At 36.3% G+C, this 12108-nt stretch overlaps 1 protein-coding gene across 1 annotated transcript; it reads left to right on the top strand.

Annotated features, from left to right (window-relative positions):
• Nucleotides 1–8637: 8637 nt before the first annotated feature.
• On the top strand, nt 8638–10346 carry LOC130471542 (uncharacterized). The gene is made up of 2 exons (XM_056841737.1): nt 8638–8700; nt 8844–10346. Exons 1-2 carry the CDS (start codon nt 8638–8640, stop codon nt 10344–10346), a joined length of 1566 nt encoding a protein of 521 aa, XP_056697715.1.
• The last annotated feature ends 1762 nt before the right edge of the window (nt 10347–12108 follow it).

Here is a 12108-nt window from a genome sequence, read left to right as displayed (position 1 = left end):
GAATGTTGTTTGTATGCTCGATTAGATTTAGGTCACTAAATAATCAAAGCAACATAGAAACAACTAGGTCCAAAGTAATATTGAGTTTATAATTGCCTTCCAAATCAAGTTGATAGGGTGTTTTTCCGTCGTTGAAAGATCAACGCCTCAATCAAACAAAATTTATAAAACACCTAACTAACCGGCTATATGGACTATAGCGGCAAGTATAGGGATCGTCCCAAAGAAAAGATGGTTCTTGAGTTTAAATGTCAAGCTAATTCGAACAAGAGGTTTGATTTGAATTATCACTAAGATTCTAAACTAACAATTAAACTAGATTGAATCAAGGAAGATAAACGTTAGGGAGTTGGGGATAGTTTAGGGAAATGGGGGAAATGAACTACCATATAGTAATCATGAATGATGCAATGAAATAACACTTAGGGGAATGAAAAATAATGACGTACTCGCCACCTCTCGGATAGAGCACGCGAAGCAACCTAGCCTATGGAAAGCTTTCGCATAGTCCTAAGCTAGATTAGCAAGCATATAATAGATGCTATCATTCACTTGCATGAACTAGGCTCACAATGTCTTGCCAAACCTAAATCATACATTCCAATCTAACTCAATCAACTAGCATTTGCAACTACTAAGCAATCGATCATGGAAAATCCTAGCACTAAATCAATTTAATCACATCAATCATTAATCAATTAAATCATCAAATTCCCCTAGTTAGGCCCCTAGATTCTCCCCTTTCCCTAACCTAACTCTACTCACTAGCCATTCTAGGAATCAAGAAATCCATTAATTCTACACTAGCAAGCATGAAATTGAAGGATTAAGAAGAGAGAATCAAAGACTAGAACAATCAATTGAACAATCAACAAGAGAATTAAGAATCAAAGTTACTAAGTAAAATCAAGAAGAATTCAAGAATTGTAGGAATTATAGAACAATCAACAATCAAAACAAAAGCAAGAATTAAGAAATTGAATTGAATTGCACAAAATTAGAAGAAGAGTTTAGAAAATTACAAATTGATGCTTCAATGGAGGAGAATTTCTCTCTCTAGAAATGCTGAAAACTAACTTTGAGAATCTAAAATTATCGACTAAAATTCTACTCTTAACAAAATAATCGAAAAATCTATTTATAAGTTTCGCCAAATAGAAGCCAAAATTCGAATAAGAGCAGCCCGCGCAACCATTCGGTCGCACGGACCTTTTGTGCGACCGAACGTAAATGAGTCATTCGAGCGCATACTGGGTCCTGTGCGAGCGAAGGCAGCGAAGAACATTTCCTTCGTCATGTGCGACCGAACAAAGAACCATGTTCGGTCGAATGGAGTTTCTTTGGCTCATAATTCCTCTGCAGCACGATTCGCTCGAACGAAATGCCTTGTGTGGGCGCACAACTCTTGTGCGGTCGAGTTGATGACCTTATGCGGTCGCATTCCAAATTAGGGACATTCTGCCTCCAAAAACCAAACCTGTGCGACCAACAACAGAGCACGTTCGGTCGCACAAAACCTGTGCTGTCGAATTGTGGGCTCTGCGATCGCATCCCAAATTAGAGACCTTCTGACTCCAAAAATCAATCCTGTGCGATCGAACAACAGAGCAAGTTCGATCGCACAGAACTGGATATTCCTTGTACTCATTTGCACTCCTCTGTTCGGGCGCACAAAACACCACTCGATCGCACAAGCCCTGTTTTGGCTTGATTCTACTTGTTTTCCATAACTTTTCATCATAATCACCTATAAAGCACAAGATGGAACGAAACTTATAAAATTCACACAAAAAGATATTAAAACCTATAAAAAAGTATAAAAACTAACGTAAAATCCTAAGCCAAGAGCGACATAAATGTCGCTCATCACAAGCACTTACAAAAATCTAAGGATCTAAGGTAGTAGGTTTCTGCCAAAGCGAGGTGTTATTTTAGTTGACTTAGATAGTAAGGTATCCCAAAGGAACACGTTGATTGTGGTATTAACTCAAACGACAATGGCATATGTTGTGGCAAACGAATAAATTATGGAATTAATTTATTAACCAAGAGTAATTTGGAGATTAGTAGCAATAGGTTTTGCTTACCTAAAATCTTAAAAGACTTAAGACATGCCAAAGCTGCTTAAGAATTTAGGACTTTTAGGGTCTTGGAATCGTTTCATTCATTTTGGACCATGTTTTATTTTTGCATGAATTAAATGTTTAATAGCTTTAATAATTTCATGATCGCATTTATTTCTAAGTTATTAAATATTATGAATGGTTATTTATTGCGAATTCTTTTCAAATGTAGAATGTCTAAGACAACAATCAAAGCATCATAAATACTAGATGTCGAGTTAAACTTGACTAACTTTCTTGAATGGGAAAGGAAACTTCTCTAAGTTTTAAATGTTAACGACATGAGCTATGTCGTCAAGCAACCTTTTCCTAGATATTATGTGCGGGGTATGACTCCAAAAAGGTACAGAAATTGGGCACTTCACAAGTACCTTGTCTCATAACTTATCCTAAAGTCTATCCCTGAAATTTGGAGAGGGAGGTTCATTACCTATGAGCCTCATGCACTTCTAAGTCATCTAAGGGATAGATGTCGTGTGAGGTATCAACCCAAAGGCCAAACTGTTGGCAACGGGGTTGATGAATTGGCTAATTCAATGAGCGATCTCAAACTCATTACCCCACATAGATCGTGTCTGGAGGTTAAGCTTCTAGAGGAACAAAAGCACATTTACAAGGCTAAGTGATAAGCCGATTCCCGGTCGTTGACGGATACCGCTCGATCAAACAAAATTTATAAACTCCTAACTAACCGGCTATATTGACTATAGTTGCAAGAATAGGGATCGTCCCAAGAGAATGGTTATGTTTGACTATTCAATCTAACGCGTTCAAAAGCTAATTCGAATGGAAAATGAATTTATGTATGTATTAATCTATTGAAATCAAACAAAAGTATGAAATATGAACAAGTAAAGAAATTCTAGAGATTTCAGGAATTGGCAATGGAAGTTGAATTTGGAGTTCCGAAGATAGAAAATGCTCATGATATGCAATGACTAATTAATGAGTGCAATGACCATTTGTGGCTTCAATGAACCATGCTCAACCAATCCTAATCTAGCTCTCGCTACAATCAAGACTCGAGGAGGAAATTATGCATGAAAAATCAAGTCAAAGTAATGCAAGCACCTAATCACGCTCTCGCCCCGATTTGAAGCCTAACACTCCAATATTCAAGAAATTTAGGTTAGCTAATGCTAAACTAACTAGACATGGAATCAAACATCAATTAATCCATTTAATCACAAAACCAATCACAAAATTATCTCCAAAATCCCTAATTCTAATCCAAGGATTCAACCCAAATCTCTAGACTATGAACTATTCAATAGGCATGATTATTACTAAGATTAAACTAAAACTAATCCTAATCATGAAACTAATTGCAACAATGAAACTAATTGAATCAACAAATTTTAGAAAATTCAAATATCAAAATTATGGGGAAAATCATCAACATTCAAAATATGAAACTAATTCTAGAATTCAACAATGAAATCAAAGCTTAAACGAAATTAATGAAGCCATAAAAGAATGAAAGAACAAATTAAAGAGAAGATTAAGAATTATACCTTGAATCATTGAAGATGCACCAAAATTGAAGAACAAAACTCAAATTAAAGAGAAGAGAAATCTGAAATTTAGTGTTTGAATCAACTAAGAATTGAAGAATTTGAAGCTAAGAATCTTAGTTCTAACCTCTAATCTAAGCTCTAATCTTATTCTCTCTCTAAAATATAAGTTAATTCTAATTATGAAATTATAAAAATGATAAATAACTTTCTACGTATCTAAACAATGCTGCGAATTAGCCCTTTTATATTAGCAGTTCCGCGACGCCGTACGACCAAAAAAAGGGTCTGTGTGGTCGCACAAGGTTCTGTGTGGTCGAAAAAGATTTCGTGCGCTCGCACGACAAAAATCAGAAGCTACTGTAAACATTCAGCAATTGTGTGCGCCCGTGCTATGCTAAACGGTCGCACATCAAGCCTGTGCGACCGCACATCACTTCTATTGTGGATGTTTTGTTCGCTGCTTAGTTGTGGCTGTTTGCGTTCCCGTGCTGCTCGAGTGCTGATGTAGTGTTGCTCGTCTTGCTGAAGTGTTGTGGGAATTGTATGCATGTTATTTCCTTCGCCTAGCACATTCAATAAAACCGTAGAGCATATTATTAAAAATCGAAAATCAAAATATTAATTCGTTTTACATTTTTACAAATCGCAAAGCATATAACTCGTCGACAAGCATAATGATACATCATTAACACGTTAATACTCAAAACGACCCTTACGCAATGAGAATGCGCACAAAAGGCACGTTTAGAGCAAAAACGACTAAAATATACGCAAGACGAGAAAATATTACGATTAATGCAAAAATGCGATAAACGAACTAAAAACAATCAAACTAAACAAAAATAGTAATAAAATGCTAATAAAATGAATTAAAATCCTAAGATAAGAGCGACATAAATGTCGCTTATCAAACTCCCCCAAGCTAAAGCAAAGCTACAAATGAGAAACGGGAAGGAGAAAGAGCTTATTTATTAAAAATCAAAATTACGAAAATAAGAACTACAAGAATGCACACAAACTCACTTTAGTAGGAATCACGGTTGCATTTAAGCACATACAAAAAGCTCTTTAAACCCCACAATCGCTCATGACGGCCAGTGGGATCTCGCAAGGGTTTCCAAAGAGTTCAACCCATAACTCTTCCAAAAATTGAACCAAGGCAAGCCCTAAAAAGGAAAATAAACTAAAAACAAACAAAGAAAAGAGAAGAAAAGGAAAGAAAAGAAAAGAAAAGTAAAACTACAAAAAGATTCAAGAACCGGGCTTTTATTATGGAACGTGCACAAAAGAATGCAACTATTACTAATTCGATAAAAGAATGCACGTTGATCAATTTCCTAAGTCGAGTGAAAGATTCAAGTGTGAAGCATAGAGAACTAAGGATTCGCACTAATCTATCCCCCTTCAACCGATCTTACCGCGTCAACTCTCTAGATCCTATTCACCCTCAAAGATAGCTTCTCGTGATGCCGCGAAGGCGCCGGAAAAGACAAGAATTGCAAGAGAGAAGAGAAGGTTACTCGACATCTTAGCACGACAATCCCGTTCCAAAAATTTGACTAAATCCTCCCTCCACCGACAATGACTCAACTCAAAAGGGTCAAGAGGGCTTTTATGGTGTAATGCGTAGGCTAGGGGTAGGGTGTGGAATAAATTTGGAAATTGGTACTCAATCCTAAAGTGAAGCACAAAAATGAACTTTACTCAAGCAAATAGAACCAAAACAAACTAACACCACTTATTTGGGACACCCCCAAGCTTATTCAACAACAAAACTAAACTAAACTAGTTATAAAATGTTAATAAAATGAACTAAAATCCTAAGATAAGAGCGACATAAATGTTGCTCATCACTAAGATAGACAGAAACACACCAATTTTGTCTCATGTGAATATGATGATTGTATTATTCTTCACAATTGAGAGACTTGGTGGTTCCATCAAAGAGCAAATAGCTATAGCACTTGTGATAAACTCTCTTCATAGGGATTATGAGGGATTAAGATGCACTATCTCTTTAATTAGAAAGAGAACACATTAAGTGAACTTGTGAAATTGCTCGACAAATTCGAAAGAATCCTAAAGTTCAAACAAGACCCTTTGAATGTGAAGTGCACAAATTCAAGAAAGTGTGCAAGGGGATGAAAAGCAAAGTTGCATCTTCATCCATTCCCAGAGGGCAACTGATGCCTTCCAAGAGCAAGATGAGGAAGAACACTTCTCTTTCTACATCGCAATGCTTCAATTGTAATGAAATTGGTCATTACAAAATAGATTTCCCTAAATTAAAGGAAGGAAAGAAGGACGGAAACGTTGCTTCTCCTTCAGGTATGTATGTTATACATTTGTAATCTTGCAAATTGTACTTCTTGGGTATTAGATACTGGTTGTGGCTCACACTTATGTTCCAATTCGCATGGACTAAGGAGAAGTAGAAAGCTTGATAAAGGCGAGATGGATCTACGCGTGGGAAATGGAGCACGGATTGCTGCATTAGTCGTAGGATCTTATTTTATATCTTTGCCTAGTGGTTTTGTGTTGGAACTAGAAAACTGTTACTATGTTCCTAGTATCACCAGAAACATTATTTCCGTTTCAAGTTTGGATTCTAAAGGTTTTAGTTTTCAATTTAAAGACAATAGTTGTTCTTTTTCTTTGAATGGAATGTTTTATGGATCAATACACCAAGAAAATGGATTATATGTGCTAGATACAAGCAAACAAATTTTTAACATAATACCAAAAAGGCTAAAACTGGAGATTCCGATCTCACATATCTGTGGCACTGTCGATTAGGCCATATAAACACAAAACGCATGGAAAGACTTCAAAGGAAGGGCATTCTAGAATCATTCGACTTAGAGAAGATTGATAAATGCGAATCTTGCGCTACTAGAATTCGCAGTTTTAACGACAACCTGTTAACGACGAAATGAATTCTTTGTCATTAATAATCTATTTGCACTATGTTACTACGACAAGCCCAATTGTTGGAAGTAATTGGTTAAAACTAGGAATACCAAATTTAATGAGTCTGTCGTTAATATGAACAAGTAAATAATAAAAAAATAAAAAAAGGAAAAAAACAAGTCGTCGTTAATACTCCAGCACAGCGCGATTTATTTTGGTGAAGCGGCAAATTAAATTTTCACAACTTAATTCTCAGAATCAATAACGCGCAATTTTCTGAAAATCTTTGAACCCCTACATTCTTTCCTCAATTTTCTTCAATCATCTCCTTCCTAAACCCTAATCACAAAACTCACGATTCATATTCAATTGGAAAACAAAATTAATTTGAAGAACAAAAGGTGAGATAGAGGAGGAACGATATCAAAGGATTGAAACTGCTATAGTTGGAGTTTGCTACAAAATCTACGAAATTGAAGGTATAATCATCCGAATCGGTATGTTTTGAAATTAGTTTTGGGCGTTTTTTATGGTTTGTTGATGTTCATATGTTGATTGCTTTTTTATGGTTTGTTGATGTTCATATGTTCAAATATCTACTTGATTTAGATTTTGTTACCAAATAGGAGGCCTATGTGTTATTAATTTCAGACCTCATGCTTTGAATTTCATAGTAATATCTGCAGTATTCAGTTGGCAATGGATGTTCCCCTCGATTCTCCCCTGCTTTGGTAAACTGTATTATGACTTCTGGTTTGCCTTCAAGAGCATATGGGTATATATTCTTGATATGTTATATTGTAAATATTGCTATCTTGCTTGTTGGAGATTATAGTAATTGATAATACATTCAGACAAATTTTACAAGAAGTTCAATCCCAGCAAGGTCAATTTGCGGTATGCTCTGTAATCTGTATATAACAAAATTAATAGAAAATTTTCCAAAGGTTTCAATATATACAATGTCCTGGAAACTCCATCATCTATGGACTTTCATATACGAGTCAAAACCTGCTTCTTGACAGAATGGTTACTCTCTGAGTCATGTGTGGCATTGGTTTCTTTCTCCCAAGGCTTGTGTTATGTTAGGAAATTTTTATTTGTTGTTATTCTTTTTTGAGTCTATTTCTAGGTTAAGCTTCCTGGTATGCGTACTCTTTTCTGTTTTTGGGCAATTTGTTAAGATTCAGAGTGGTTGGTAATTTGTTTTTTAATTTTTTATATTTCAATTCTTGACTTGTGGTTAGTTTTGATTGTTAAATATTTGCTGATGTCTGACAAGTATGACTAGACCCGATACTGTAGAATAAACATCCTAGATATAATCTATGTATAAGCTTAAAATTGAGTTTAACCTGACTCATAATCCTGTTTAACCTTCTGCCCTCTGTGATCCTATATTTAAAATTGCAAGAAAACAGAACAAAAATATTAAAATGAATAATAAATAAATTCCCGGATTAAACTGATCCTTGACTGAATTAACAAGTTCTGCCTATATTCCAGGATCACTTACACCTAAAGTAGGACACAGGCTGACAGAAAAAAGTTAGTTGATATAGAAAAGCGGAAATCCCACATTTTGGGCCCTAATGCTTTAGGAGTGGTAGTATACAACATTTCTGATCTTAATGTCTAAAACCTGATATGAAGCTAGCCATAGTGATAAGAAACCTCTGCAACAACCCGATACATCTAAAAATCTAATACACCCTTCAGTTGGGTTTGATTCCCATCCAAAGTTTGAATAAATATAGTATTGTCGTATTCCCATCCTAAGAATTAGGCTTGTATGCGTATAATATTTTTCATAAAGTTTTATATACTTTTAAGTGTATTAGGCCTGCCTTGGTTGACTTATATGACCAAGAAATCTAGTCGAGTCATCATTCATTGACTCAATATACTATGTGTGCGAAATTTTATGCTAGCCTGCATTTGCTGAAAATTGTCTATTAGGTGTTGGATTATTGTACCTCTTACATTTATCATGATCGTGGACCGGTTTTTTTAAAATAACATATTCTTGTCTTTGTTGATTCTCTAGGTAATTTTTTGCTGCCATTTTATTATTATACTTGGTGAAAATGACTCTCTGTAAGGATTGGATTTCCATTAAAGATTACATTGGTGATCCAACATATGCCGAGGTAGTTAATAATTTTTTAGACTATGCTTTTCAAAAGTTGAAAACTGAGACAATTCGTTGTCCTTGTACCAAATGTATGAATGGAGAATCCGGTGATCGTGAGAAAGTAAGGGAACATCTACTTGTTTTTGGAATAATCAAAAGATACACCTTCTGGTATCATCATGGGAAGGGTTGGATGAGTCAAAAATCGTGTACGACGAGGATCATGATGAGGGAGAAGACCATGATGAAATTTTTGATATTCTAAGGGATTTATATCCTGCGTTCAATGATGTTAGTCCCTCTTATGATGTTAATGATGTCGAGAAGCCAAATGCCGACGGTAAAAGTTTTTATAACCTATTGAAGGATTCACAAGATCCGGTCTATGAAGGTGCTAAGAGTTCTACAATGTTTGCAATCTTGGAGCTTCTTCATATTAAGACTCTAGGTCGTTGGACCAATGAGTCTTTTAGCATGCTTCTCAAATTTTTGAAGAATCGGCTTTTACCTACAGGGTCAACTTTACCAGATTCATACAAAGAGTCAAAAAAGATCATGAGAAACCTCGGAATTTCCTATGAAAAGATCGATGCATGTGTTAATGATTGCATGTTATATTGGAAGGAGAATGAGAAGCTAGATGCATGCAATATTTGCGGTGCATCAAGATGGAAAACTAACAAACACAGTGGGGAAGACAAGTGTAAGTCAAATGGTAAAAAAATACCTCACAAGATATTACGCTACTTCCCACTAAAACCGAGGCTTCAAAGATTATTCATGTGTTCAAAGACTGCTTCTTTGATGAGGTGGCATGATGGTAAAAAGAAGAAAGATGGTACGATGCGACATCCTGTTGATGGAGCTGCGTGGGAGTCATTTGACAAGGAGTTTCCCGAGTTTGCATCAGATCCTAGAAATGTTAGGTTGGGGCTTGCCAGTCATGGTTTTCAACCCTTTGCAAACTCGAAAACACCTTATAGTATTTGGCGTGTAGTACTTATGCCATATAACTTACCTCCAGATCTTTGTATGAAGCAGTCTAATATACTTCTTTCGATGCTTATTCCTAGTCCTAAAGGACCCGGCGATGCAATTGACATATATTTGCAACCATTGATCGAGGAATTAAAAGATCTATGGGACACTGGTGTCGAGACCTTCGATGCAGCAACTCAACATCATTTTAATTTACGTGCACCACTGATGTGGACCATTAATGATTTTCCAGCATATGCCATGTTGTCAGGATGGAGTACTAAGGGGTATTTGGCATGCCCTCGTTGCCTTAAGGATAAACGATCAATGGGACTATCTCATGGGGGCAAAGAATGCTACATGGATCATAGATGTTATTTGCCAAAGAACCATAGATGGCGGAAGGATAAGGATTCATTTGACGGAAAAGTTGAGCATGGTCTACCTCCTGAACCTTGTTCAATTGATGAAATTCTTCTTCAACTCGAGGATCTCGAGAACATTGTTTTGTCCAAGGATCCACATGTGAAGACAAAAATAAATCATGAGCTTAGGGGTGATAATTGGAATAAGAAAAGTATTTTCTTTGAGCTTTTATACTGGAGGAAACATTTTTTACGGCACAACTTAGACGTGATGCATTTGAGAAAAATATATGTGATAATGTTCTTGGGACAATTATGAACATCAAAGGGAAGACTAAAGACACTATAAAATCACTTCATGACTTGGAAGCTATGGGGATAAGGCCCACATTGCACCCAGTCAAAGAAGGGGACAAATATAAGATGCCTCCTGCCGAGAAGCAAAGATTTTGTAAATTTTTGAAAGAGTTAAAAGTACCTGACGGTTTTTCATCGAATATATCTTACTGTGTCAACACTAAGGAAGGAAAAATTTCAGGTTTAAAGAGCCATGATTGCCATGTAATACTCGAACATCTTCTTCCTTTGGCAATACGTGGTATACTCACTCCACTTGTACGCGAAGTACTGATTGAGCTATCAAGGTACTTTACCTTATTATGTGCTAAAGTACTTAAAGTGAGTGAATTGAAGCAACTAGAGACCCAAATTCCTATCACTCTCTGCAAATTAGAGAAGGTTTTTCCTCCCTCGTTCTTTGATGTGATGATGCATTTGCCAATTCATTTAGCCAATGAAACTATGATCGGAGGTCCTGTTCAGTTCAGATGGATGTATCCTATTGAACAATATATGTATAAGCTTAAATCTTATGTACGAAATAGGGCTCATCCAGAAGCTTCAATTGCGGAGGGCTATTTAGCAGATGAGTGTATGACCCTTTTCTCAAGGTATATGCATAATATAGAAACAAGATTTAATAGCCAGGAACGAAATTATGAAAATGCAAACGGCAGTGATGAAGCCTTGGATATTTTCAGCCATTCTGGTAGAGGTTTAGGAGCTCCAACTGTTATAAGTGTACAAAATTCAAGTTCAAAATCCAAATAAAATCTCACCCAATGGACCTCTCCATTAGTTTTACAAGGCCATTTCCAATAAAATTTCCATTAAGCAATCCAAAATCGGGAGCCGACCCACAAAACCGAGCATGCCGGGGCCCGTCCTGTAAAACCGAATCCAAATACGAATCCCGAACTCAAAAGGTGGGTTTTTAGTCGTAAAATTTACCTTAATCCCCAAGCAAATCACTACGCTTCAAAGCTCGTACAAAGGTACAATGCCCCGTCACTAAGAAAGGACGATGTCATTGTCCTTCTTTGTCGACACCTGGGACACGTCAGCAGCGCATGGCGCAGATCTTGCGCATGGCGCTGGCGTTATTTGGCCGTTAGCCGGCTAATCCCCTTTTTAAACCCTTCATTTTCACCCAAATGGAGGAGGAAAATTTTAATACAACGTCGTGACACGCATTTTTCCTCTCAAATCAAATACAAATTCAATCTTCAAAAACCTTCAATTTTCGTACAATTCTTCAAAACATGAAAACCATCGGGAGCATAAATTGGACATCTAGTCTAAACCTAACAAGGTAAAACCGAATCCCTAATACAAATTACTATGACATTTCAAGTTGAGGAAATATATCCTTCACAGAAGGTGCATTAGTCTAATACCAAGGTTCAGATTAATACGAACAATTAATTAAGTGAGATCAAGTGATCGGAACAGCTAGCTGGAGCAATGCTTCCGATCCGTAAGTTGTAATCTATATTAGGCTCACAGCTTACTCTTGACTGAACCTATAAAGTCACACCATTGGCATGTAACAAATCATCGAATTAAATGAATCGAAAATTCATTTAATAGCTTTTCGGGAATTAGTTCGGAAAAACATAACTATACGATAAGCCGTTGGATTGTAATCGTTTATCGTATCGCGAATATTCGTGAGTTAGGAAAAACGAATAATCATATCGTACGACGGTGATTCGTCAAGTACCATAAGATAAACAATAGCC

Source organism: Spinacia oleracea, chromosome 4 (genome assembly GCF_020520425.1).
Source record: "Spinacia oleracea cultivar Varoflay chromosome 4, BTI_SOV_V1, whole genome shotgun sequence".
Taxonomy (NCBI): Eukaryota; Viridiplantae; Streptophyta; class Magnoliopsida; order Caryophyllales; family Amaranthaceae; genus Spinacia; species Spinacia oleracea.
The sequence above is the reverse complement of the archived record's forward strand: the minus strand, read 5'-3'. Positions and strand labels throughout refer to the sequence as shown.